The sequence below is a fragment of the Pipra filicauda genome, unplaced genomic scaffold (assembly GCF_003945595.2).
Source record: "Pipra filicauda isolate LSUMZ 115617 unplaced genomic scaffold, ASM394559v2 scaffold319_size1146426_pilon, whole genome shotgun sequence".
NCBI classification, from domain to species: Eukaryota; Metazoa; Chordata; class Aves; order Passeriformes; family Pipridae; genus Pipra; species Pipra filicauda.
This window is the reverse complement of record NW_024104442.1, coordinates 232,906-259,915: the sequence shown is the minus strand read 5'-3', so window position 1 is coordinate 259,915 and position 27,010 is coordinate 232,906. Positions and strand designations below refer to the sequence as shown.

At 57.0% G+C, this 27,010-nt stretch overlaps 3 protein-coding genes across 4 annotated transcripts; 1 reads left to right on the top strand and 2 right to left on the bottom strand.

Moving 5' to 3' along the window:
* Positions 1 to 94: 94 nt before the first annotated feature.
* On the bottom strand, positions 95 to 2,544 carry IGFALS (insulin like growth factor binding protein acid labile subunit). Its single transcript, XM_039383654.1, has 2 exons — positions 2,529 to 2,544; positions 95 to 1,938 (listed from the first exon to the last, which is right to left on the bottom strand). Exons 1-2 carry the CDS (start codon positions 2,542 to 2,544, stop codon positions 125 to 127), a joined length of 1,830 nt encoding a protein of 609 aa, XP_039239588.1. The 3' UTR covers positions 95 to 124.
* Positions 2,545 to 7,010: 4,466 nt separating this feature from the next.
* Positions 7,011 to 23,560, top strand: CCDC78 (coiled-coil domain containing 78). Of its 2 annotated transcripts, XM_039383650.1 has the most exons (17): positions 7,012 to 7,100; positions 7,534 to 7,621; positions 9,066 to 9,143; positions 9,389 to 9,517; positions 9,692 to 9,778; positions 10,006 to 10,185; positions 13,845 to 13,982; positions 14,061 to 14,111; positions 14,745 to 14,830; positions 15,529 to 15,607; positions 16,046 to 16,171; positions 16,904 to 17,115; positions 17,695 to 17,866; positions 18,801 to 18,844; positions 20,488 to 20,554; positions 21,886 to 21,986; positions 22,928 to 23,560. In XM_039383650.1, exons 2-17 carry the CDS (start codon positions 7,544 to 7,546, stop codon positions 23,049 to 23,051), a joined length of 1,752 nt encoding a protein of 583 aa, XP_039239584.1. In that variant the 5' UTR covers positions 7,012 to 7,100; positions 7,534 to 7,543; the 3' UTR covers positions 23,052 to 23,560. The 2 variants fall into 2 exon arrangements, with proteins under 2 accessions (XP_039239585.1, XP_039239584.1); XM_039383651.1 differs by lacking the exon at positions 14,061 to 14,111 and having other exon boundaries at positions 7,011 to 7,100.
* Positions 23,561 to 23,897: 337 nt separating this feature from the next.
* Positions 23,898 to 26,614, bottom strand: ANTKMT (adenine nucleotide translocase lysine methyltransferase). The gene is made up of 5 exons (XM_027737956.2): positions 26,420 to 26,614; positions 26,239 to 26,343; positions 25,478 to 25,618; positions 24,953 to 25,003; positions 23,898 to 24,391 (listed from the first exon to the last, which is right to left on the bottom strand). The coding sequence occupies exons 1-5, from the start codon at positions 26,612 to 26,614 to the stop codon at positions 24,203 to 24,205; spliced, it is 681 nt and encodes a 226-aa protein (XP_027593757.1). The 3' UTR covers positions 23,898 to 24,202.
* Between the last annotated feature and the right edge of the window lie 396 nt (positions 26,615 to 27,010).

Genomic DNA, 27,010 nt, shown 5'->3' with positions numbered 1-27,010 from the left:
GCTGGGCTTGTCTGGGGTGGCCACAGAGCCCCAGCTCCTGCTGCTGCCCCGGGACAGGGCAGGGAGGTGGCAGGGGAGGATCCCCCATCGGAACAGCTCATCCCCTGGGAGGGGCCAGCCCAGCTCAGCAGTGAGCAAAGCTCTCCTCGGTGGTGTCCCGCAGGTCCAGCCCTGCCAGGGCCGGGGGGTGCAGGCAGGTGAGGTTGTTGTAGGTGTACACGGGCTCCTGGGTGTCGTCCCCCTCGGCCACCGACTGCACGAAGCGCGGCACCACCGCCGGGTGCTGCAGGGAGAAGTCCCGCAGCTCCTTCAGGGAGCAGTTGCAGTGCCAGTTGTTGCCCCCCAGCCACAGCTGCTCCAGGGTGAAGGGGGGGCACAGGAAGCCCACAGAGAAGGTCTCCAGGGAGTTGTTCCTCAGGCTGAGGTACCGCAGGTTGGCCAGGGGGGAGATGACGGCGTTGTCCAGTGTTTGCAGCTGGTTGTGGGAAAGGTCAAGCCAGAAGAGTCTCTGGAGCGGGCTGAAGGTGTCCTGGGAGATCTCCAGGAGCTGGTTGGAGGACAGGAAGAGGTACTCCAGGTTGCTCAGACCCACGAAGAGCCGGGGCGAGAGGTGGCTCAGCCTGTTGTGCTTCAGGTCGAGCTCCAGGAGCTCGTGCAGTTCACTGAAGCTCTGGTCCTCGATGAGGGAGATGCTGTTGTGCTGCAGGAAGAGCCGCCTGAGGCTGGACAGCCCGGAGAAGGTGTTTGCTCGGATCCTGCCCATGCAGCTGTGCTCCAGGTGGAGGCTGTGCAGCTTGGTGACCCCCTTGAAGACAAAGTCAGGGAGGACCTTGATGCAGTTGTCAGACAAGTGCATGACTGCCACATTGTACAGCCCCAGGAAGGCCCCAGCCCTGATGTCCTGCAGCTGGTTGTTGTTGAGGCTGAGAACCTCCAGCTGCCCCAGCCCCTCAAAGGTCCTTTCCACCAGGCTCCGGATCCTGTTGTGCCCCAGCTGCAGCTCCTCCAGGAACTGGAGGTCTTTGAAGGTCCTGGGCCTCAGGCTGGTGATGGAGTTGGTGGACAGGCGTAGGACGTGCAGGCTCAGGAGGCCCAGGAAGGTGTCCTCGTACAGCGAGACGAGGCGGTTGTGGGACAGGTCCAGCCACCGCAGGGCCTTCATGCCCATGAAGGCGCGGGGGGCGATGGCATTGATCTGGTTGTGGTTCAGGTACAGCTTCTGCAGCTTCTGCAGCTTGACAAAGATGTTGATCTTGATGCCCTTGAGCGCGTTCCCGCTCAGGTCCAGCTCCTTCAGCTCGGTGAGGCTGCAGAAGAGCTGGTGCTGGAGGTAGGGGAGCTTGTTCCCGGCCAGGATCAGCTCCCTCAAGTTGGGCAAGTCATGGAACACCTTGTCAGGCAGGACCACCAGCGAGTTCCAGCCCAGGTTCAGGTACCAGAGGTTGGAGAGCCCCGCAAACAGCCCTTCCTCCACCTTGCTGAAGTGGTTGTTGTTGAGGCTGAGGGAGACGAGGTTCTGGGTGTGCAGGAAGGTGTGCGGGGCCAGGTGCCGCAGGCGGTTGCGCTCCAGGTGCAGGTGGTAGAGGCTCCTCAGCCCGTGGAAGGCGTGCTGCTCCACGCCGGCCAGCTGGCTGCTCTGCAGGTCCAGGAAGTCCAGGGCTGACAGGTTCCTGAAGGCGGCAGCCGGCAGGAGGGTGAAGTTGTTGCCGTCCAGCCACAGGGCCTTGGCGTTGGGGGGCACATCCTCGGGCAGGCGCGTCAGGTTGCGGGAGCTGCAGAACACGTTGAGCTCCTCGCTGTAGTCGTCCAGGCTGCAGGCACAGGGGCTGGGGCAGCGGGGCGGGTCCGTGTCCCCCTGCTCCTTCGGGGGGTCCCCCCCGGGGGGCTGGGAGGCGGCGGCCAGCAGCAGGGCCAGGGGGAGCAGGAGGGGGATGCCTGCTGTGGGGTGTGAGGAAAGGGGCCTCGGTCAGTGTGGGGACACGGCTGCTCCAGGGGACCCCTTTGGGACCCCCCTGCCGGCTGCCTGCACTGCTGGAGTTGGGGGTGGAGGGGTCAGTCCCAGCCCTTTGCACACGCAGGGCAGCTGCAGCAGTTTGCAGAGGTTGGATCCCTTGGGAGAGGGTGTGGGATCACCCCCCACTCCTGCCACGGCTCAGACTCCTCAGAGTTCGAGCATGGACCCCCAGAACTCATCTCTATATTGCAGTGGCTGCAGCAGCTTCTGCCTTTCATGGGGAAAGGCCCCCCAGTACCCTCTCCTCCTTCCTCCCCAGCTGCCTCCCCTTAACTTGCTGTTCCTTGGAGCCAGGGGGTCTCTGTGCTGCAGTCCCTGCCCACCCCTGCAGCCCCCAGCCAGGTTTGTGCTCTGCCCTACAGTGCCTGCAGGCCCCCCCGGCAGCTCGGGGGCCCCCAGAATGTATAATCAGCAGTGGAGGAGGAGAAGAGCGAAGGGTGACTGAAGCCCCAGCAGAGTTTGAGGGTGTCCCCCCAGCCCAAGCCCGGCCCAGGGGCAGGTTCCCCAGCCTCACCTTTGCCTGCGCTCATGGCGACGGGCAGGGCAGCTCCTGCTCCCGCTCCCGCTCCGCTCTCCGGCCCCGCCGCCTGCAGGGATGGATGGAGCAACCACCTTGACGCCTGTCCAGCCGCCCGCCCGGCCGGGCTTAACCCCACTGCTGCTGGGCCGGGCTTAACCCCACTGCTGCTGGGCCGGGCTTAACCCCACTGCTGCTGGGCCGGGCTGGGCTGAGCCCCCGGGACAGCCTGGCCGGCGTTACTGGCACCGGGACGGGCTCCTCGCTGCTCCCCCTGGTCTGTAACTGCCTTTAGGGCAGCTCGGGAAAAGGGGGTGGAGTGAGATATCCAGGAATCTGATGGAGTGATGGGGATCCTGCCAGAGATGGGGTTTGAGTGGGCAGTGAGGGTGGAAGGAGGGATGGGGCAACCTCACAGGGTGTCCCATGACCCTGTCCTGAGCTCCTGGAGGGTCCTGAACACTGACCCTTCCTTGGGTGCCTGCCCTCCTCTGCCAGGGATGCCCTGGGATAAGCCCTGGCAGTGGGTCCTCATGCTGCATCAGGACCCAATCTCCCACTGGTGAAATGGTGGCTGTGAGGGTCCCCTGGACAGTGGGGTGATGTGAATGGTGCTCCAGGGCTGACAGATCACACGCTGCCCCTGGCTGCTCCTCAAAACCATGCTGGGGAGGCTGATGACCTCATCCTGTGTCCCTGGGCATTTCCCCACCAGCCTCCAACACAGGTTCTGTGGAATCTTTTACCACTTTCCAGGGCAGAAAGAGAAAGCCCCAGCGAGAGGAGCCTCGTGGCCAGTGGCTGCTGGATGGAAAAGCCACAGCCAACCCTTCCCCATGTCCTGGTAACCCTGTCCTTCCCTGAAGATGAAGTTTGGCGTCATTCACATCATTCACCTCCAGGAACAGGTATCTCCCACCAGTGTTGTTCTTCCCAGCCCTGGTTCCCCCCTGCTGCAAGTGGAGCAGGGATGCTCTCCACCACTGTCCATCGGAGCCTGGCATCTCCCCCAGCTCCAGTTCCCACCAGGCTGCTTTGGGAGGTGGAGATGGAACAGGGAAGCTGTCCACCACCAGTCCCACACCATGGGTGTCCCCACCATGCCCATTCCCATGGGAGCCTGGCATTTCCCCCCAGCTTCACGGGCCACATCTCAGCTCTTCATCACTGAGCTCGGGCAGTTCCATGACCATGGGAAGACGTGTTGGAGCGAGACATCCAGGCTCCAGCCTTGCAACACAACTTTCCCACAGGCACTGCTTTCTCCCTTCCCTTTTGGCCCTGAGTGCCATTCTCCTCCCCCTCTATTTTAATCCTCTCTTCTGGGAATTTATAGATCAGAAGGGAGAAACACGGGATGGGGGTACACACACACACTAATAGGCACTGAGCACATATTGACACAAGGTGTAATCAATCTGGAAGCTAAAAAGAGCTGAGCCAGCACAGCTCAGCCAGCCAAAACCCACAAACCTCTTTGGGAAGTTTAAATGAGCCCTGCCTGTGGCTGGGAGCAGGTTTATCCCTGCCTTCAGCAGCCCATTCTGGGAAAATGTCAAATGAGATGTGATGGGAGAGTAAAGAGAGTCAATAAGCAAATCCCTTCCCAGTGTGGCTGCGGTGCAGGGAGGAGCTGGACCCATCTCCACCTTTAAAGGTCCTTGAGGCATCTCTCCTAGACCTGTCTCCACCTTTAAACCTCCCTGAGGGCATCTCCTCCAGATGTGTCCCACCCCCTGTGGCTGGAACCCCGTGAACGTTGATCCCTTCAGCATCACCATGAGCCCACCTTGAACACCTGGACCTCCACCTGCCCATTGTACCACGGCTCCACAGCCACCCTGGGGACCTCATTTAGGTCCCCACCATGGATGTCCTCCTCCCACCGTGTCCCTGGCCACTGTGGACCTCCCCACTTGATCCCCCCATCTCTTCAGCTTTGACAGATAATCTCCCTGGCTGGGACCAAAGTCTGAGCCGCCTCCCCTGGTTGCCATGGAGAAGGCTGTAATGGTATTAGGAAAAGCAGCAAAATCATAAAAAAGTAGTTTTCAAGCCTATTTAAACTCTAAGGAATCATTTACCTTCCCCAGCAGCCCTCCCGTGCCTGCAGGTCCCTCCCCAGGGAGCTTCCCAGTTCCCTGGGTGTGGGAAATGCCACCAGCTGCCCCTGGCTCCCTGTTCTGGCTGAACTGGGGAGGGAATGGTGCTGGTGGCCCTGCCAGGTCTGCTGTGGGACCCCAGGAGCTCTCTGGTCCATCCCCACCCACCAGGGTGAGTGACCAGAGACAGCTCTGGACACCAGCAGGGACAGCACCAAGCCAGGCTGAGCCCTGAGGGGAGGAGGGATGTGACACACGTGGTGTTGTCACAGCTGAGTTAGGGAGTATTTTTAGCAAATTTTTCCAAATATTGTTGCTGTCTGGAGGAGACCATCTCTCATTGCCAGGGCAACCAGCACTCCTGCTCCTCATCCCCAACCAAAACCGTGCCAGCCCTGATGCTGCTGCTTGAGAGAGCTGGGATGGGTGACACCAGCACCCCAGAGCTTGTGCCACTCCTGGGGACACCAGCAGGGACCAGGCCCCAGGAGTGGGGCTTGGCCTGGTGCTCAGTGGCCACCCACGTTTCTGGCCACCCTGGTCCCCATCACTGGAGATGGGGACCTGGGAGTGGGGGCACAGGGGCCTGGCAGCTGCTGGCAAAGGTCCCCATGGGCATCACCAAGTGTCAGTTCCTGCCCTGCCACGGGTGCTGGGAAAGTTGGGAAAGGTGCCGGATGCGCCAGAGGCTCTCGGGAAAGCCAATTACAGCCCTGGTGGCCACGTGAAACCCCACCACCAGCCCAGCCTGGCTGGACTGGTTGGACTGGGAGAGGTGAGGACATCCCCAAGGCATGACTCAGGGTGGCCAGGCTGTTGCTGGAGACACAGATGGGAAAATTCCCAAACACTGAGGTTTGGGGAAAAGAAGAAACCCGGGGAGCGGGAGGTTGGAGATGTGTGGGGACAGGAGAGCCTGTCCCAGCAGTGGCTGCCAGGTCAAAGCTGGGTTTGGGGAGTGAACAGAGGGATGGGAGGCAGCCACCTTGCCTAACTCACCTTGATGACAGTGCTGGTGTGCCAGGAAGGGGGGAGGGGTCCGTGTCCCAGGTCAGCTCTCCAGCCCTGGTGGGTTCTATGCCAGCCCTACAGCAGCTGCTGGGTGGAGGGGTCAGCCTGGTCCTCGGGGTGCCTGGTTGGGGAGAATGGGCCACACACCCTCCCCCTGCCTGGGACTGCATGGCCACAACCCCCCCACTGCCTCCTGTCACCTCCGTGCCTGCCCCATCCCAGCCCTCCTTCTCAGCCCCGTGGGGAAGGACCTGGAGATGCCAGGGGGGTGACAAAAGGGACATGAGGCAGCAGTGGGTGCTGGCAGTCCATCAAACCCAACACCTCCTGGGCTGCAGCACAAGCAGCTTGTTCAGCAGGGCCAAGGAGATGATCCTCCCTCCTGACGCCCCTGGAACTCTCACCCATCCAGCGCCGGGATCCCAGCACAGGGAACACCCCAATGGGTCAGAGCAGGTCCAGGGGGGACCATGGGAAGGGAGAGCTGAGAGAGCTGCTCCAGCTCCCTCCTCCTCTTCCTTCCCCAGGCTGGGATGGCAGGGGCTGTCCAGCTGGAGAAGACCTTGTGGCAGCCTGGCAATACCTGAGGGGCCTTGGAAGAGCAATGGAGAGAAGCTTTTCCTCGAGAGCCGTCAAGACAGGAGAAGGGGTGATGGCTTTAAACTGGGAGACGGTGGATTTAGGTCGGATATAAAAAGAAAATGGGTTGGGGGGGATCAGTGGGAGCCTGGCCTGGGGGTGCCACGGCTGGGCACCTCTGTGCCTCCAGGCAGGTGACGCTGTGGGCTGCTCCCACCACACCGGGCATTCCCGGTGCTCCACCCGCCTCCCAGCAGGGCTCCGCTGCATCCAGGAGCGAACGCAAATTCCCTTTGCTGGCGCTGGAAGCCAGATGGAGCCAGTCACTGCGCTAACGCTGTGCCGGGCCCTGCGAAAGGCTCCGGGGAAGGCGGGGGCTGCTCCCCCGCTCCGCCCGAGCGCGGTGTGTGACCCTGCCGAGGGCTGCGGGGCTGGAGGGGACGGGACAACAAACAGCGGCATCGGCCCGGTGGGCTGCAGGCTACAAATATTGCACCTGCTTCCCCTTGAACTCCTGTGGGTTTGGGAGCGTTTCTCCGTCTTTGTGCTGCATCCCAGGGGAGAGGTTGGTACCTTGGAGCACGAGGGTGACCCAGCCGCCACAGCTGCTGTGGTTAAGGCGTCCTTGACAGCAAGAGTGACAAGCCCTCGGTACAGAGCTGGCCTTTGGTGGGTTAACAAAACACAGACTTTCTGTTTGGTTTTACTCTGGAGCAGGGATGGAGGTTCGGGGCTGCAGTGACACCCTAAAAACTCATTTCTCAGCCCAAAATTGCTTTTTGTGGTGTGGACCAGGACAAAATTTGCTTCATATTCCCAAACCATGGGGAGAGTGGGCACTGTCATTCCTGGTGCCCATAGGACACCTGCCACCAAGGTGGGTTTGCATAACTAATGCCATATTTATGGATGTTAATTGTCCTCTACCATGTGAAATGGGCACCCTGAGGATCAGGAAGAACCTGGCTGTGCCACCGTGGTGGCACGGGCTGTTTGCCCTCCTAAATTAGGTGTCCTGGGGTCTGGGACAGCCTGAGTGCCCATCCTTGGGGTGTCCCTGTGGGGCTGAGACCCCTCAGGACGCAACATGTGCCCGGGGAGTGGAGCTGCTGCTCAGCTCCCCCATGTGCTGAGCCCCCTCCGCCGTGGGCAGGGTGTGAATTTGGCTTTCAGCTCCTGGGTGGGTGTGAAGAGGCTGTGAATTCTCATCAGCACTTTCATTACCTTAATAAAATTACTTCAGGTCTGTTAAGTTCTTTCGCAGAAAAATAAGCCCTAATTGGACGTTCTGTTGGCTTCTCCTTCCCCAGAGCCCCCGGAATGTTCAGTCCCTGGGTATCACATCCATGGACCTTCATTCAATCCCCCTCGAGGGGCTTCTCCAGCAGCCTGGACCAGGTGAGGAGTTTTGCTTGGCATGGAGCTTCTGTCAGGATGGCCCCTCTCCCTCTCATCCTCTTGGCTCTGACAGATCCAGAAGAGTTATTCAGAGCTGTGGTCTTTTTTGAACATTAATTGTCAAAGCTTTTCTTCTTTAAAAGACAGATTCTTACCTAAACTCACCCACTCTACAGAAATAGCAGCGATAATAAGCCTGAAATGAGGAGATTAAGAACTGGAATTCATTTTAGAGTCATAGAATCATCGACTAGTTTGAGTTGGAAGGGACCTTTAAAGGTCATCTAGTCCATCTAGTTTTACCCCTGTTCAGGGTTTTCCAGCACTATCCACCATGCCCTACACTCCCTTTTACCCTCACTCTTACCTTGGAGACTCTTCAAGTGCTTCTAGCTTTGCACACATGGGATTTGTCCTATTCCAGCCTAGCTGGTCCCAGTTTGGAGCCAGCAGCACTGTGTAGACCAGCACAACCCAGTTTTTGCACTGTCTGGGCTAATCTGGGCTGATTTCAGTGCATGCTTTGCTTTGAAGTTTAGATTTTGTCCACACAGTATCCCTGATGTGAAGGGGTAAACTGGGAAAGGTCTTTTCTGTCACCAGCTTCAGCTTGATCACAGCTCCCAGATCCTGGGACCTTTTGGGTGATTCACTGACACGAGAGGTACAAGGACTGCAGAGATCAAGAGAAAGTTGCCCAGAAGCAAGTTAGATGCTCCTGGATGGTTTGGAGCAGATGGTAGTGTTAATGGGTTAATTAATGGGTTAATCAGATCATAGAGTCATGGAATGGTTTGGGTTGGAAGGGACCATAAAGCTCATCTTGTTTCACCCCCTGCCATGGGCAGGGACACCTTCCATTAGCCCAGGTTACTCCAATCCCCGTCCAGCCTGGTCTTGGACACTTCCAGGGATCCAGGGGCAGCCACAGCTTCTCTGGCCAACCTGTGCCAGGGCCTCCCCATCCTGACAGGGAAGGATTTCTCCCCAGTATCCCATCTAACCCTGCCCTCTGGCAGAGGGAAGCCATTCCCCTTGTCCTGGCACAATCTGTCCGTGGAAAAAGTTGCTCTCCCTCTTTTTTCATCAGCCCCCTTTAAGTACTGGAAGATCCCTGCCCTAGAGATGGAGGCCACCCCTACAGCAGGTTTGGGAATGGTCCATGACAGTGTGGTACCTCCAAAATGGCAATATTGCTCCGCTGGGGGTGTTTCCTGAGCTGCTTATTCCAGTATCTGTTGTGAGCTGACTTGGGAATACAAAAGCCTCCCCAGAAATTTAATTTCCTTCCCTCTAACAGCTCCCGGGGTGGCTGGAATTATTGGTTCCACCTTAAAATCGAGGTGGATGCCACACCCTCCAGTAACCAAAGTTGATAGCAACAGTGCTGGACCTCCAGGGAGAAGTTCCTTAGAGATCCTTAGATCCTTCCTTTGCTTTTCAGTTGCTGCCTGCCCCACACCGTGCTGAGATCTCGGCCTCTGAGCACATGGATCTTGGAATTGTTGCAGAGAATGAGAAGGTGAGTGCTGTGACAGAGCATGTGCAGCACCTTGCTAATGAAAAATAAAAGTGTGAAGGTCTGCAGCCCCTTCCCGGGTGATGGAAGAGGCTCTGCCAAGGAAATCCTCACCACAGGAGGAAAATGGCAGCTGAAAATCCCATCTAGAATCTGTTCAGGCTCTGAAAAGCTGAGCTCTTCCAGCAGCATGTGGTGGGAGGAGGGCTCGGCTGGCACCCGCTGTGGGAGCTGCTCTGTGTCTCCAGGTGCAGCTGCAGGATGGGAACGATGGGATGTACCAGCTTGGAGACTCCCAGGAGGGGATGGGGAAGCTGGCTAGCTCCAAGACAGATTTCCCAGCCAGGGTGCTCTTCAGTGAAGAGGAAAAACTGAAGGTAAAACTTTGAGAGTTGGCGAGAACTGAGCTGTGAGTCTGTAAGAGGTCTGTAGATCCACAGCAGGAAATCTGGGGGGGAATTCCTCCCTCTAGAGGGATGTGTGTTGTGCTTAAACATCATGTTGGCCTCAGAATCCATCCATGGCTTTAATTAGGTCCTTCCTTCTCCTAGATTTCCAAGGACCTCGTCGATCTCCAGATAGAGACCAACAAAATGAAGGAGCAGTACGAGACGGAGAACTTTGAACTGAAAAATATGGTATCCAGAAGTTTGGAATAGCCGATTTCTGCCCTGCCAATGCCTTTATCCGGCAGTCCAGCTCCTTATGCACCCACCTTTGCTTTGCTTGGCATATTCTCTTGGCTCTGCCTAGAGCTACATTCCCCCCTGACATCCCAGATATCATGAAACTCCCATGAAACTCATCTCCCTGTGACTGCTCCTGGTCTCTGCCACAGTCTAATCCTGCTGACTTCACCCTGCAGATCCTGGCCCTGGAGAGCCGTGTGCGGGAGCTGGAGCTGTGCAGTGAGAAGGTGACGGGGGAGCGAGATTCCCTGCGGGAGCGCCTGCGAGCCCTGGAGAGCGCTCGGAAGGAGCTGGCACAGGAGTACATCATTCTGAAAAGCAACTACCTGGCCCTTGGGAAAGAGCTGGACCAGGAGGTGAGACAGACTCCAGTGCTCATCCCGGTGTTCCCGGCTCCGTCTCACATTCCTCTGATGTACAGGCAGCTTGGTGGCTTTGGGTTGTGTATTCGTGTCACAGCTCAGCTCCAGTGAGGCTTGTTTACAGAATTAGGGAATGGCTTGAGCTGAAGGGGCCTCTTAAAGGCCACCCAACTCTCCCCTCCTGCCATGGGCAGGGAAACCTTCCACTAGCCCAGGTTGCTCCAAGCCCCGTCCAACCTGGCCTTGGACACTTCCAGGGATGGGGCAGCCACAGCTTCTCTGGGCAACCTGTGCCAGGGCCTCATCACCCTCACAGCCAACAATTCCTTCCCAATATCCCATCTAACCCTGCCCTCTGTCAGTGGGAAGCCATTCCCCCTTGGCCTGTCCCTCCAGGTCCTTGTCCCCAGTCCCTCTCCAGCTCTCCTGGATCCCCTTTAGGCCCTGCAAGGGGCTCTCAGGTCTCCCTGGAGCCTTCTCTTGTCCAGGTGAACCCCCCCAGCTGTCCCAGCCTGGCTCCAGAGCAGAGGGGCTCCAGCCCTTGGAGCATCTCCGTGGCCTCCTCTGGACTCTCTCCAACAGCTCCACATCGTTGTGCTGTTGGTTCCCCCATATCCTGAGGCAGCTCTGCAGGGGGGTTTCACCTGAGGGGGCAGAGGGGCAGAATCCCCCTCCCCTGCTGCCCACGCTGTGGGATCAGCCCAGGGCACACGGCCGGGGCAGGTCCAACCCCTCAGCGGTGACACGGCCCCGGGTTTGTTTGCAGAGCCGGGGGTTTGCTGTCACACCTCCCCCCCCTCGCGGGGTCTGTGGGACCCGCTCTGCGCAGCGGGGTGGGCGCTGAGCCCACGCTGACCCGAGTGATCCCGGCCCCGCTGGCACAGCTCCCGCTCCGGGCCGGCCCCATCCCTGTTCCCGGGGGTCACGGCGGGGCTGGCCCGGGCACACGGGGCCGCTCCCCCCGCGCTGCCAGCGCGCTTTGTTTCCCTTTTTTCTGCTTGGCTTGCGCGGGCTGCACGGGAACGGATTGGAGCCGCTCTCTTTTCGGGCAGCGGCGGGAAGGGGCCTGGGAGCTTTTAGGCAGACAGCTTCATAAAAACACTGAATTCGAGCAAGTTTCTGATGGCTCCTTAAAAGATAGTCACCGTCCCGGTGACTGTTAGCTTAGCAATTATTAACCAGAGTCTTTTCGGACCTGGATTTGTGTATTTCTTTGGCAAGAACAGCTACTTCAATAGCCCTTCCTCTCTCCCCTCCCTCTCCTCTCTCCTGCTTCTTCTCCTTTTTAAATTGGACGGAATGACTGACACCCTCCTGCCTCCCTCCCCCAGCAGATAGTTTCGCTGGTTCAGCTAAATGACCTGGTTTTCCATGCTGGGCTGTGGTGGGAAGATGTGGAGCTGGGACCAGGCACGTTTGTTTGGTCGGGTCTGTCTGGATGGTCTGCAAAGCTCTGGTGGAGGAGGATACAGGATCATGATCATGCCATGGGTTAGTGACCCCTGTGAGCTGATCATCTGTCTTCCATAAGCTGAGAAATGGGAATTTCTTACAAGGAGGCAAGCTCAGCTCTCAGAGAGGGGTGAAGCCACCCTGTCATCCCACTGGAGCACAAGGCAGAGCTGCTCTGCTCCCTCCTCATGGAGGAATAGCTCCATGTTCACTCTCAGCTGCTCCTTGTCCCCAAGGGGGTGCAGTATGTTTATCAAAAATTGGATTTTCAGGCAGCTGACATCTCTAAATGATGGGTTTAGCGAGTTAGAGGTAATAACACACTGTTTTCACATGGATCCTGGAATGTTTCAGAGGGTGAAAACACGTGGACTCAGTTCTGTGCCTGGATAGCATCCCGAAGAATTATAGAATCATGGAATGGCCTGGGTTGGAAGGGACCTTAAAGCCCATCTTGTTCTACCCTTTGCCATGGGCAGGGACACTTTCACTAGACCAGGTCGTTCCCAGAAGCAGTGGAGCATGGCCCAGAAGCCAGAGGTGAATTCCTTGGATGTAATCCATATGCTGAGGGGGTTACCCTCAGCTTGGCTCTGACTACCAGATATCCCTGCTTGAAGCCAGAAAGGCTCCGACTTGGCAGGCTGGGACTTGTCGCGACATGGGCCTCTTGCTCATTATTTTCCCAGTGTGGACTTTCCCAAAGGAAATGGGAAAAGCAGCCTGCGGTTCTGTCCCCTCCCCTTCCCCGGCGCTCTTCTGGGGAGACAATGAACCTTTTACACATTCCCAATTACAAGTGCTACTTGTGACCTTGCCAATATGTTGTCATGGCTGCTTGGCGCAGAAGCAGCTCCGCGAACTCATTCACGGCCCCTTGGCCGGGAACAGTTGGAGCCGCTGAATTGTCGGGCGCCCTTTGTGCTGGATTCACACACCGCCCCGGGGCTGTCCCGGCCGCAGAGCCGGCCTTGCCCAGCCCTTGGGAAGCGCCTTGCAGAAGGTGCCAGTCAGGCACTTGGTGCCTGTTTTCTGACTCGCTGTAAATTCTTCCTTTTCAAGGCTCTGACCTTTCCTAGCTCCCAGTTTCCTTCTCCCTTTGTCCCGCGGCTGCGGCGGCGCTCGGCGGAGGGGACCCAGTGCCTGCGAGCCGGGTTCCACGCCGGGGTTTTCTCTGGAGCCGGGCCAGGCTCGGGAGCTCAGCGAAGCCCAGCTCAAACCCGGGACTGCCTCTTTTTTTGGCTAAACCGGTAGCTGTGCCCCCTTTCCGATCGAATTGTCGGGGCTGACAGCTGCAGATGGATCGCTCTGGGCTGGGGAACAAGTGGGCTGGCTCTGCGGAGCTGTCAGGTTTCACAGCTGTATATCTCACCTCTTTGTCAGCCTCTTTTCTCCTCGCTCTCCCCCAGCCCACCCTGTGCTATCTTTTGATAAGCTATTCTCTCCACGGATGACTCAGATGACCTCTGCCTCCCATCCTCCCGATTCACTGCCATGGTAACAATTACTCAAGCTTGTCCCCAGTCATAAACCCCATCAAAGCTTTGTTATCTACACAGAAACCCTCCCGGGAGACATGAATTCCCCCAGTGTTCCTTCCAGATCACCTGTAACAGAGCTTTTCTCATTCAGATCCTCTTTATCTTTTGGAAATGTGTCACTTCACACCAGCACTGCTTTGAATCTTGCTGCCTACACGGAGCTGTGGGCTGGCTGCTGCTGGGGGATGCATCCCAACCAAACTGGGATTGTGGCAGCAGGGATGGACAGAAGGATGGAGATTTGGCCCTTCTCTTGTATTATGGAGTCCAGCACTGTTCAAAGCTGTTCCACGGGGAAAGACGTTCCAGAGGTGTTGGGAAGCTGCATGGAGGGTGCAGGGTTGGAGTGAGGAGAGAGCTGGAGGCCAGGAGAGGTGGTGGCAGAGCTGTGCCCAGGGCTGGCACTGGGATCTGGATCTGAATGTGAGAGAGAGACAGGCAGAGGGATAAGGTTCCATGGGAATAACCCTGCTGCCTGGAAATGCATTTCCATGAGAACTAGGAAATCACTCGTATCTTTGGACCGGTGGAGATAAGACCATAGGAGAGAGAACTAAAATTAAAACTTGCTTTTGGGAGGGTACAGGGGTGCCTGCCTCGTGCACACATTAGGAGCAGCAGGTGAGGAGGATTTTCTTTCCTTCTTGTTTGCCCTGGCAGGTCAGGAGGAATGAAGAGCTCACCCAAGAGCTCCTCAACCTGGCCAAAGGCAGGAACACCCTTCCTGGCACAGAGAGCACCCACCTGCCTGCCATGGCCCATCAATCCTCTGCGGAGCTGGAAAGAGTGAGGGGGAAGGTAAGGAACTCTCTGCCCTTCCACCAGCTCCTTGGACAACAAGGATCTAACAGGCCCTTCTGTCTCTCCTAAAACCAGCCTGAAGATGTAGTTGCCTCTGGACACGAGCGGCAGGAGCTGGAGAGAAACGTGAGCGTGTGGGGTCTGCTGCTGGATCCTTGGGAAACAGAGGGGGGGATTGATTCCAACTGTGGCTGGCACCTCCTTGTGCTAACTTGAGTTTTGTGGATCAGCTGATGCCCTGATTAATTTTAAATTATTTTTTAAGCTGTGCAGTTGCCAAATGAGGCTGGGGTAACTCCAGATGTGCAGGCAGAGCTGAGGGAGGGCACAGGTGGTGCCCTCGGGCCGTGCCCTGTCAGGGTGAACACAGGCAGGAGTTTAAAATCCAACAGGTGCAGAGGACACTTATTTTCTTCTTGCTCATACTTGAGAAAGCTGGGGGTGATGAAGCACCCGAAACTGAGAGCAGGGAGATGCTCTCAGCCTCCTCCCCATCTGCAGTCCCTGCAAAACCCCCACCAGCTCCTGCTGGGAATGTGGCTCTCAACGTGAGAATTTCCCTTGGGAGAGCGACACGTGTGCACCTCCACGTGCCCTGTGTGCAGATCAGACTCCATTTCTGGTGTGCTACAGGGCACCAGTCCCTTCCAGTTAAACCAGTCCTTTCCCCAGCATGTCAACGCTCACTGGAGCCTCTCCTCACTTCATCCTCTCTTTGCTCAGCCTTCTGCCTCATCTTCCTCTTTGTTTGTCCCTCAGTTGCTTGGAAACCAGGATCACATAAAAGTGGAGCTTGAAAAACTGAAGAAAACCCACGACTGGCAGCAGAAGCTGGAGGAGCGAGTGTAAGTGTTGGGGGCACCTTCTGCTTGGCTGGGCATTTATGGGCTTCACTGCAGCTGGATTCGATCCATGGGAGCAGGAGAAGGAGGCAGGCTGTGTCTGGTGGGGTACAAGGTGGGAATGATGATTCACCCTTGGAAGAAGTGAGACCTGGAAGGAAAACCTGATGTTTTCAAGGCTCTTCAAGGAGTCAGCTGCCTGCTTAAAGCTGGTGGTGTTTAGGGACACCTTGAAAATCCACATTCTGTAAAACACAGCAAATGTGTGACAGCCCAGAGATGAATCCAGCCCCAGCCCTTACCCCCACAGCGGGTCTTCCATTGTCATGGGATGTGGTTGATGTTCTGGGAAAGGCTGCCCCAGCAGGGATGCTGCAGGAGTAGACCCTGTGCCTGGGGAAGACATTCATCTCTGATGGGGAGAGTTCTGTGGTGCTGGTTGATGCACATCTGGGGGATGGCAGCTGCTGCTGGGAGATTTCTGTCATCCCAGTGATTTCCTTCCCCAGGCTGGCTGTGTTGGACCTACAGAGACTCCCAGAATGGTTTGGGTTGGAAGGGGCCTTAAACATCATCTCATTCCACCCCCTTGCCACCTTCCACTAGACCAGCCCCATCCAACCTGGCCTTGAACACTTCCAGGGATGGGGCAGAAGTTTGGGGGGGTTAAAATATAACACATTTTCCTCCTGTGTGTCCAGGCTGGGGCTGGGGAAGGAGCTGCAGGAGGCAAAGGGAGCGATCGGGGACACGCAGCGCAGGCTGGTGGAGCAGTCAGCGGTGAGGACAGGCTTCCTTCCCCTGCTCTTCCTTCAAGCCACGTGCTATTCCTGAGCTTCCAGGGGGGCATGCCTTGTATCCAGGTACTCTGACACCTCTTCCTCTCCAGGGAGCTTTTCCCACCAAGGTTCTTCTCCCTGTGCAGTTTCCTTCCGCACGTGGTGGAAGGTGCTGCTTGCTCAGGTGGTGGGAGGAATTTTGTTCACTGATTTTTAGAAAGAGTTGGTGGAATCACCGGGGTGGGGAGGTGGCAAATGACAGAAGGTAGCAGGGGAATTGAGGCTATAAACATTTCCATTGGATGTCTCTGAAAACTCAGGACCTTCCCAGCTCTAGCGAAGCTGAGTATCTGGAAAGGAAATCTCCAGTGTATCATGGAGCTTCTCAGTTCCCCCTCCTTGGCTGGAGGGCAGCAGTTTCTTTGTTTGTTGTGCCCAGGTGCTGCTCACGTCCCAGAGCCAGCTGCAGGAGGTGGAGGCAGAGAACTCCCGGCTGCAGCTCCGGCTGAAGGAGCTGAACGAGGAATATCGCTCCCGGCTGGCGCGGTACATCAGGGACGTGGCGGTGGGTACCCCCAGCCCCGGGGGCTCTGCTGGCCTGGGGGGTATCACAGAATCATGGAACATCCTGAGCTGGAAGAGACCCATAAGGATCATGAGTCAACTCCTGGTCCTGCCCAGGACACCCCAACAATCCCACCCTGTCCCTGAGAGCGTTTTCCAAATGCTCCTGGAGCTCTGGCAGCCTTGGTGCTGTGCCCACAACCCTCTGGGGGAAGAACCTTTTCCTGAGATCCAGCCTAACCCTGCCCTGACGCAGCTCCAGCTACTCCCTCAGATCTCTCCATGCTGGCTGCCCTCCTCTTGCAGGCTGCTGCAAATAAATAAGATTAAATAAGTGAATAAGAGGATCTTTCAATCCCGTTATCTGACCAAGAAAAATCCCAGCAGAAACTCACAGATCATTTTGCAGGGCTATACAGGAAAACTGAGTGCAGAGGGAGGCCGACTTAGAATCACAGAATGGGTTAGGTTGGAAGGGACCTTAAAGATCATTTCATTCCACCTCCTGCCATGGGCAGGGACACCTTCCACTAGCCCAGGTTGCTCCAAGCCCCGTCCAAACTGGCCTTGGACACTTCCAGGGATCCAGGGGCAGCCACAGCTTCTCTGGGCAACCTGTGCCAGGGCCTCACCACCCCCACAGGGAAGAATTCTTTCCCAGTATCCCACCCAACCCTGCCCTCTGGCAGCAGGAAACCATTCCCCCTCGATTCCTCTGTCTGTGCATTTACAGAACTACATGGACAGCAAATCCAACCACGTGACAGGACACAGCAAAGCCCCAGCTGATCATGCTGCCATGAAGCACTTTGTGGACAACATGCTGAAGGATATCCGGGCTTCCTACAAGTCTCGGGAGGAGCAGCTGGCACGGGCAGCACGTGGGTACAAGAAACGCATGAAGGACCTGGTGAAGAAGCACGAGAACCTGCTGATTGCCTATGGGTAAGGCTCAGACAGGCTCTGGGCCACCTCTGCCTTCAGGACCAAGTGAAGTGCCCCATAGCACCCCCCCCACTGTCCTAGAGGGAGGCAAATGGGGCTCCCAGGGGGAGCAGGGGATGTGGAGTGCACGTTCTCCCTGCTCCTGACAATCCAGGATCGAGGTGCCTCCAGCTGCACGTCAGGGTGCTCTGGACATCATGGAGCTGCTTTGCACATATGTTTCTCCCACATAAAATTCAGGGTGAGAGATGGATCCCACGCTGGATGGTGTGGAAATGCAGAGGTACCACAAATAGCTCCACCTCCCAGCCCGTCCCTGCAGTGCTTTCAGCTCCACTCCACAGCTCTCTCAGCAGCTTGGGCTGTGGGAAGCAGCAGAAATACTTGTGGTATAAAAGCTACAAATAGCTCTAGGACAAGCTCCCCTCAGAAACTCTCCCAGGAATGCTCCCACTTATCCTTTGCAGGTGGCCAGAAACCAGCAGGTCCCAAGGGAATGGTACCTCCAGGAGCAGCAGAACTGCTCAGTGTTGTCACCCAAAAAAACAACCAGGGACTGACCCCTCTGGCACATTACAGGCTCCAGCGAGAGCAGATCCGGTCCCTGGGGAGCAGTGCTGTGGACTGTGGCCCTGCTGAGCTCCACTTCTCCATCTCGGACCCAGAGCTGCTCACAAACACCACCCGGGAGCTGAACCGGCTGCGGGAGGAAAAGGCGAAGCTGGAGATGCAGCTCCAGGAACTGCAAAAGGTGGAGGCTGGGCAGGGAAACTGGGGGTGGTGGGGAGAGCCTTAAGGTGACACTGAGCCCCTTTCTTAGGCGTTCACAGGATTGTTTAGGTTGGGAAAGCCCTCCAAAATGATCAAGTTCAGCCGTTCCCCCAGCACTGCCAAGGCCACCACTAAACCATGTTACTGGGTGCCACATCCACCCTCTCCCTGAGGATTTGCTGTGCCCGTGGCACAGGCAGGGAATATTCCAATCATCTCCCAGTCACAGAACCATGGAATTCCAGAATGGCTTGGGTTGGAAAAGACCTTAAAAGCTCATCTTGTTCCACCTTCCCACCATGGGCAGGGACACCTTCCACTAGCCCAGATTGCTCCAAGCCCCATCCAGCCTGGCCTTGGACACTTCCAGGGATGGGAGGAACATCTCTTAATTTGCATGGGATGCATTTATTTAAAAATTCAGAGGATGGGAGACCTAAAACCTTAAGATTCTACAGCACATCATTTCCTTGCCAGGGCACTGGTGGCTGTGGGAGTGCTGGGGTACGTTGTGCCCCTTCAAAGGGGGCTTACAAAAAGGGGGAGAGTGACTTTTACGGGGCAGAGATTGATAGGACAAGAGGAACAGATTTAAACTAAAAGAGAAGAGATTTAGATTGGATGTTAGGAAGAAATCCTTCCCTGTGAGGGTGGTGAGGCCCTGGCACAGGTTGCCCAGAGAAGCTGTGGCTGCCCCTGGATCCCTGGAAGTGTCCAAGGCCAGTTTGGACGGGGCTTGGAACAACCTGGGCTGGTGGGAGGTGTCCCTGCCCATGGCAGGAGGTAGAACAAGACGAACTTTGAGGTCCTTTGGAACGCAGCCCATTCCATGACATGATTTCTACAAAGGTGGCAGGATCTGGGATTGCAATGGTTGAATGCTTACAGGAATCCTGCTCTTCTTTTGCCTCCAGAAAAGACTGAAAGAAGCCTCTGCCTTTCCACTGCCTCCAGAGCAGTAAGTGCTGTTTGTTTCAGAGGATATCTGTCATTCCAAATTCTCCTTAATGTGTGCATTGAGGAATCTCTTTTGCTTACTTGGAGACAGCAATAAATAGGGAGAAAGGGAGCTTTTGGGCCCGCTCTGGGAAGAACAGCTGGCTGTCCCCTCAGCACAGCCCTTCCCGGGGGAAGGAGAGTTGGTCATTTGGGCCTTGATCCAAGAAAGCTCTTAAGCATATATTTGATTTAATCCTGTTTATAGTCCCACTGACCTCTTTAGAAGCTGAAATTAAGCATATGCCCAAGTGCTTTGGTGGATCACAACCTGAGAAAGGGCTATGGAACACCACCAGTTTGGGATGGTCCTGTTTTCTCCTCCCTCCCAGGCTGGAACCCTTCGGTGCCACTGTGCTGATGCCTCCCTGGCTTTCCAACAAGCTCTGGATTTGCTCATTTTTGATGAGTCTTTTCCCCCTGCTCTGTTTTTCTGCTGAAACTCGAACAGCTAGAGCTGTGGAGAGCTGGAACAAAGCGTAGGAGAAACCTAAGCTGGGATTTTTCAGCCTTTTAAGATGTGGTCACCCAGAAAACATGTCAGGTATTCCATTAGCTGGGTGCCAGCACCATGGAGTGGGTCAGTGCCAGAGCCCCTGGGCTCTGGAAGGGTCTCAGGCACAAGCTTGAGATTCAAACAGCCTCTGCCATGCTTTCCACACTGAAAATAGAAGCAGTCCTTGAGTAGATGCATTAATTTTATCAGACTCACCACAGGAGCAAGACACAGAAAATCCAGAGTGTGAATTTTAGTGATGCATCTTCTTTAGGTTTTTTAACTGTCAAGAGACCAAACTTCAAACTGTGATGGGTTTATCCATGCTGTTACCTCACCCCTCCAGCTAGTGACATGAATCCCAGTGTTCCCACAGCACTTCAGCCCTAGTTCCTGCTTCTTGCTTTTATCATTAAATCACAGGATAGTTGGGGTTGGAAGGGACCTTAAAGACCATCTCATTCCACCCCCCATGCCATGGAGGCTTATCAGCTGCATGGACTCCCTGTTTATTGTCCCCTTCTCTTCCTGCTCCCATGGCATCCCAGCCGGGATCTCCCTGGGCTGGGAAGCTGCAGCCACCGGAGCCGCTGGGAGCACAATGCATTCCCCCCCTCACACAGCCCAAATTCCCCGAGCATCAGATGTGACCTGTTATTTTCCTCCCTCAGACTGGGAGGCAGTGGGAAGGGCTTTCCCACGCCGGGCTGAGCAGACAGCTCACCTATCGTGCTCGCTGACCAGAACGGGCCGTGCTCCCCGCGCCAGCCTCGGGCACTGATGGCTCCCTGCTCCCACCAAACCCAGCCCTGCAGTGCCGGGTTCGGGGCTCTTTCTGCACAGAGGCCTCCGACGTGCGAGTGATGATGTGATTTGGAACAGACCCAGCTGCCCTGGTGGGCAATCCTGGGCTGGCAGAAGGGCTGTGACTCCCGTGCCTGGGCATGGAATGGTGCCACATACCCTGAAGAGGTTTGGGCACTGGGAGAGGAAAGGTTCAAGCACTGGGGTTCATGGTAGGATGGGCATGAGTTGTGTGGAGCTGTGTGACCTGTGGGTGGGCTGGATCTGATATCTGGGCGTGATCCAAATATGCTCTTCTCTCGCAGGCAGCTGGATGAGGAGGGCTGGGCAGAGGTCAGGAAGCAGCTCCGGGAATTCACACACAACACCCAGGTAAAAGTCTGGAACAGCCTGTTGGAGTAAAAGCTTATCCCTCACCCACGTGGCAAAGCTGTGCTGCCCTGGGGCCGATGTGCTGCTCCAAGCTGGAGGGGGGAAACTTTCACAGAATCACAGAATATCTCGAGTTGGAAGGGATCCACAAGGATCATCCAGTCCAACTCCTGGCCCTACACAGACACCCCAGCAATCCCACCCTGTCCCTGAGAGCATTGTCCAAACAGTCCTTGAGGTCTGGCAGCCTTGGGGCCGTGATGACCACTGCCCTGGGGACCACCTTCCATGGAGCCTTGCTGTGGCTTTGGCCTCAGCCCATCAGGTGATGCTGACAGGTCCCAGCGGGTGATGTCTCAAGGCTCTACTGTCCCTGCTGCCAAAGGAAGGAGAGCAGCCCCTCATGGCTCCTGCCTATGTTTCAGAACAAGCCTCTTGGCATCTCTATAACCAACTGGGGGTGCCCGTCCCCTGTGCTGGCACTGCTGAGGCACCTCCAATCCTGGGGTCAATTTTAGGCCCTGCATGACAAAAAGGACACTGAGGGGCTGGAGCGTGTCCAGAGAAGGGAACGGAGCTGGGGAAGGGGCTGGAGCAGCAAGAGGGGCTGAGGGAGCTGGGGGGGTTCAGTCTGGAGAAAAGGAGGCTCAGGGGGGACCTTCTGGCTCTGCAACTCCCTGACAGGAGGGGGGAGCCGGGGGGGGGTCAGGTTCTGCTCCCAGGGAACAAGGGACAGGACAAGAGGAAATGGCCTCAAGTTGTGCCAGGGAGGTTTAGATTGGATATTGGGAAAATTTCTTCAGAGAAAGGATGGTCAAGCCTGTCACAGCTGCCCAGGGCAGAGGTGGAGTCCCAATTCCTAGAGGGATTTAAAAGCCATATGGATGTGGCACTTGGAGATGTGGGTTAGTGGTGGCCTTGGCAGTGCTGGGGAAGTGGTTGGATTTGATGATTTTAGAGGGCTTTTCCAACCTACATGATTCTGTTGATTCCATGATTCTGTTTGACCTGGTTCAAGCCTAGGCTGAATCTGAATCAGCTTCCCAGTCTGGTTCCCCCTGGGTGCAAAGATATTTGCTTTCATGTCGTGCCTTTCCCTGTCCACGGTGACCTGAGGAAGGGCTCCATCATTACCTGGGGATGTTGAAAGCCAAACACCTACACTGGGTGTATTTTTGTGGCCAAAAAACCAGAGCTGCTGTGGCTGAGAGGCCAGAGCGATGGGGAAGTGGTTGGAAGGGCCTGGAAGAGAGGGACTGAGCAACTTCACTCCAATCTCACAGACCTCCCTGTTTTCTCCATGTTTTCTCCACGTTTCTTTGCCCCTCCAGGAGGATCTGGAGCAGGAGAGGAGCCAGCTGCTGACTCGGGCTGTCGTGGCAGAGGAGCAGGTGTTGGAGCTGCAGGAGTACGTAGATCAGCATCTTGCCAGGTGAGACAGTGGGATCCCCCTGCTCTGCCCTGTGCTCCCAGTTTATCTCCAGGCTCATTGCCAGGGACATCATGGTGCCCACCACGCTGTCAGTGTCCACTGCTGGCACTGCCACAGCACTGCCAGCACGGCTGATGTCCTGCTGCACCTCCAGCTGTGCAGGCAGCTGCCACCAGCCCTTGTTCCACAGAGCAGGGACACACACATGCCCAGCCACATGTCTCCTTCCTTCCCTGCTCACCCATCCTTCGGAGGAATCATAGAATCATGGAATGGTTTGGATTGGAAGGGACCTTAAAACCCATCCAGTTCCACCTTCCTGCCACCGCAGGGACACTTTCCACTAGCCCAGGTTGCTCCAAGCCCCGTCCAGCCTGGCCTTGGACACTTCCAGGGATCCAGGGGCAGCCACAGCTTCTCTGGGCAACCTGTGCCAGGGCCTCACCACCCTCACAGAGAAGAATTCCTTCCCAATATCCTATCTAACCCTGCCCTCTGGCAGTGGGAAGCCATTCCCCCTTGTCCTGTCACTCTAGGCCCTTGTTCAAAGTCCCTCTCCAGTTCCCTTGGAGCCCCTTTAGGCATTGGGAGGGGCTCTAAGGTCTCCTTGGAGCCTTCACAAGGGGCTAAGAGGGGGTTGCCTAAAATATGAAGCCTCCCAGCAGCCCCTGATCCATGTTCCTCTCTCCCTGGCTCATCCTGCCCCGGAGCAGGAGAGGAACTGCTGGGGCAGGGAAGGGTGAGGACAAGCAGGGCCTGTCTGTCAGACCATGATCTATCTTTCCTGCCCTGACTCCCCACCTGGGAACTCAGGTCAGGCTCTGCAGAGCCCATGAACACCTTTGAAATGAAAGGCTGTGGGTTCCTACTCGCCAGGCACAGCTCCTGGCATGGCTCAGTGCCCGGGCACTGTGCCTGCACTGTGCTGCTTCCCACTGCAGGTACAAGCAGGAGATCCTGCGGCTCAGGAACGCTGAGGGCAGCGAGGGGCCACGTGTGCTCAGTGCCAGGGCAGCTGCTGCTCCCCCCCTGCCCAGAGCCAGGACTGTCAGCCATGATCCATAGCACTCCGTGAGGAGCAGCACCAACACAGGGAAGAGCGGGATTCAAAGCAGGAGGTTTGTGTTCTACGGACTGCCAGGAAAGTATCCTGCCCAGGCCGGGAGCTGGGAAAGCACGTGGGTGTTCCCCGTCTCGAGTTCACAGGACTAAAATGAGAAGAGACAACTGTGTCTCGTCTTTCCTCGTCTATCCCCGGGCTGCAGGAATTCTGCTGTTCCCTGAGCACATCACGGACACGGGGTCAGGTTCCCAGGCAGCTCTTTAATGCTGGGCTGCAGGGACAGGTTCCTGTTCCTGCTGTAACATTTCTGGGTGAGACCTGGACCAGAGCCCAAGGGCTGCTCCTGCCTCGCTCCCCTCCCTCCCAGCTCCCGTGACACGGAGCCAAGTCTGGCTCAAGGCACTCTGAGGCTGGACAAAGGGATGAGCTGCTCTTTACCTGTGAGGGTGGGGAGGCCCTGGCACAGGTTGCCCAGAGAAGCTGTGGCTGCCCCATCCCTGGGAGTGTCCAAGGCCAGGTTGGACGGGGCTTGGAGCAACCTGGGCTGGTGGAAGGTGTCCCTGCCCATGGCAGGGGGTGGAAGGAGATGAACTTTGAGGTGCCTTCCCACCCAAACCATTGTATGATCCTAAGATTCTGTGGTGGGAAACCCCTTTTTTTCTCTGTGTTTGAGTGGAAAATGGAATGTCACACAGATGAGAGGGCCAAGCTGATCCTTCAGGGAGGTGAGCTGGACACACTCCCTCCTGTGTTACCTTCAAAGGGACAGTGGAGCAAAGCCAGAGTCCAGGACCGATGCATGCTCTGGTTCCAGGACTGTCCTGCAGCTCAAAGGCAAACCAAAAACCTCAAAGGAACAACCAACCAAAGATTTATTTTGAAAAATTAAATAAAGTAGTAAACATACAGAAAGAGGCACTGGAGCTTTAGTCCTTAAATCTTGTGTTAATCCCAGGATTTCTAGGTCTGATTTTCTCCTCCCTTGCTTCTCCCAAACTCTTTGGAAAACTGAGTGACTGCCACCCTGCAAGTCCCCAGGACAAATCCTGGCCAAGCACTGCTGTCCTGAGCTGAGCCTAGGGCTGGAGAGGCTCTGACCCTTAATGCCAGGCTTAATGAGGCTGGTGTTAGACTGAGCTTAACAAGGCTGCTGTCAGACTGGGCTCCCCTGGGCGCTGCTCTGCGCTGCTCGACGCACCTCCTTCATGTCATAGGCCCAGACCTGCTCCAGCCCCTGCCCCAGGGTGCTGCTGGGAGTCCAGGACGGGAAGGGGAAGCGTCCAGACACCACCCGGGCCCCGTCGGGGAGTTCTGCCAGGAGCTTCGTGGCCAAGGGAGGTTTCTGGGGAGAGAAGAGCCAGGGCCAGGCAACCTTAGGACACGGTCATGTAGTGGCAGTGCCACCAGGGATCACAGGGCAGCTTCTGGTGGGTCCCGAGCAGGGGCATCAAGCATTCAAAACACAGGGCTGGTACTGGCCCTGTGTAAGGCTGGGACCAGGAGTAAGTGATGAGCAACAGGACAAGAAGAAACGGCCTCAAGTTGTGCCAGGGGAGGTTTAGATTGGATATTGAGAACATTTCTTCATGGACAGGGTGGTCAGGCCCTGGCACGGGCAGGGGTGGGGTCAACATCCCTGGAGCAGCCACGTGGATGTGGCACTTGGGGACATGGGTCAGTGGTGGCCTTGGCAGTGCTGGGGGAATGGCTGGATTGATGAACTCAGAGGGCTTTTCCAACCTTAACAATTCCATGGTTTTATAAATCCTGCTGCTGCTGAGCACCAAATCACTCGCTCACAGAAATGCCCCCTTGGCCTTATTCTGTCCCAGATCCTCTCTATTCCAAGAAAAGCCTCCTCGAGCTCCCCCTGAACAACTCAGGATGTGAGGGACCAACTTACCACGCTGGGGGCCAGGAACACGATCACATTGTTGCAGTCGGAAAGATCCACCTTAAAAGGGAAGGAAAAGGGGAATGAAAGAAGCAACAGGCACAGGGGGAACAGGTGGAACCATCTAAGTGTCCAAGCCTTGTGGGTGATCTTCTTCTGAACCTCGGAGGGTGCAAGGATGCCCCAAAACATGTGGGATGGGGACATGTGGGTGTGAAAGCAGCACTTATTGGAAAACACCTGCCTCCAGCACCATCCCAGAAACACATTCCCTGAGGGATTCTCTCCAGTTAGGCTGTGGGTACCTGATGTTAGCCTTAGAAGCTCGTCACCGTGTCAGCGGCACACAGACCTCTCCTCAAAGCTGCTCCACGAAGGAGCTCTGCCATTCCCCTGGAAAGGAGGGTGGTTTTCCACTTCCCTGGAGCACGTGGGATGGGGAAGCAGCAAGCAACCACCAGCAAAGCCAGCCTGGAGATGCAGACAGAACCCTGGCCCTGCCCTGGCACAGCCAGACCCTCAGGACACTGTTACCTTCCACAGATCTTCCTTCAAGAAGGAGACCTTCCCGTGGTACCCGGCCCTCCAGGCGCGGTAGTTGGCGAGGCACAGCAGCCAGGGATTGAGCTCATAGCCCAGGGCTGGCCTCAGGCCCTGCTTGTAAGCCTCGACCACCTGGAGAGGGAAGAGAGGTGAAACCAAAGGATCTCAGTGTTGAGTCTGGGGGGCGATCCGAGGGGACAGGGGCTGTTGCCCAGCTCCACTCCCTCCCTCCAGCTGGCTCACAGGCAAGGTGACCTTGGTTCTCAGCACCTTCCAGAGCATGCATTCCCACCCTGCTCCCTGCATGTGATGTCTTCTAGGGCTGTCTAGGACCACATACAACTATGTAGGGCCACCTAGGACCACCTAAGGCCACCTAGGGCCATCTAGGACTATCTAGGACCACACTTAGGACAGTCTAGGACTATATAGGCGTATTTAGGACCACCTAGAGCTGTCTATGGCCATTTAGGACCATGTAGGGTCATCTAGGACCACCTAGGACCATTTAGGACCACCTAGTTCTGTCTTGGGACCATCCAGAACCACCCAGGACCCTCTGGAACCCCCTATAATTGTCCCATACCACAGCCAGGAGGACCACCCAGACCCACAGCCAGAAGCGGGGCAGCAGACGTGTGTAGGTCTCCCACCCACCCTCCCGGTGAGCACAGACCCCCCTCCCTGCCCTCTTGCCCACCCTGGGCACCCCAAAGCCCCTCTGACACCCCCCCCCCCGTGCCAGCCCTTACGAGCCGTCCATCTCCCGATCCCAGATCCACCGTCTTCCCCGCGCGTCCCCGCAGCAGTGCCAGGGCGTTGGCCACTTGCCGGGGGCTGGAGGGCTGGTAGGGCACCTGGGGGGCACAGGGGGGTCAGGGTGGGGGTCAGGGGCCGGGGGTCGGTGATGGGGGCCGGGGGGGGCCGGGGTACCTGCAGCCGCAGGGGGACGCGGCGAAAGCCGGGCATCAGCACGAGCGCCCAGGTGGCCCAGGCGGCCGCCCCGCTGGCCACGGCCAAGGCCAGCAGCCCCCGCCCGCCCAGGGCCGGCCCGCCCCGCGCCCAGCCCGGCTCGCCCGGCTCCCAGCCCGGCTCCCAGCCCGGCTCCTCCGGCTCCCCCGGCTCCATGGCCGCCGGAAGGGGAGGGAGCGCGGCCGGGCCTTCCGCCGGGAGCGGCACCGGGAGCGGGGGGAGCGTGTGCGGGGCGGGAGCGGCGGCGTCGCCTCCGCGGGGCTCGGGGGGCACAGAGGGGGCAGCGCCGTGTGCGGAGTGAGCGGGGTGCGGATGGTGCGGGGGTGTCTGTGTGAGTGTATCTGTGTGTCTGTGTGTGTGTGTGACTGTGTGTGTGTGTGGTGTGTATGTCTGTGTGTGTGTCTGTGTGACAGTGTGTGTGTGTGTGGTGTGTATGTCTGTGTGTGTGTCTGTCTGTGTGTGTGTCTGTGTGACAGTGTGTGTGTGTGTGGTGTGTATGTCTGTGTGTGTGTCTGTGTCTGTGTGTGTCTGTCTGTCTGTGTGTCTGTGTGT

Coding starts and splice junctions, on each gene's coding strand:
- CCDC78 (XM_039383650.1), top strand. CDS start 7,544: ATGTTCAGTCCCTGGGTATCACATCCATGGACCTTCATTCAATCCCCC. Junction 9,144..9,388: donor TTGTTGCAGAGAATGAGAAG/GTGAGTGCTGTG, acceptor CTGTGTCTCCAG/GTGCAGCTGCAGGATGGGAA. Junction 16,172..16,903: donor GGTACATCAGGGACGTGGCG/GTGGGTACCCCC, acceptor GTGCATTTACAG/AACTACATGGACAGCAAATC.
- ANTKMT (XM_027737956.2), bottom strand. CDS start 26,614: ATGGAGCCGGGGGAGCCGGAGGAGCCGGGCTGGGAGCCGGGCTGGGAG. Junction 26,344..26,419: donor GCGTCCCCCTGCGGCTGCAG/GTACCCCGGCCC, acceptor TGTGCCCCCCAG/GTGCCCTACCAGCCCTCCAG. Junction 25,619..26,238: donor GATCGGGAGATGGACGGCTC/GTAAGGGCTGGC, acceptor TTCCCTCTCCAG/GTGGTCGAGGCTTACAAGCA.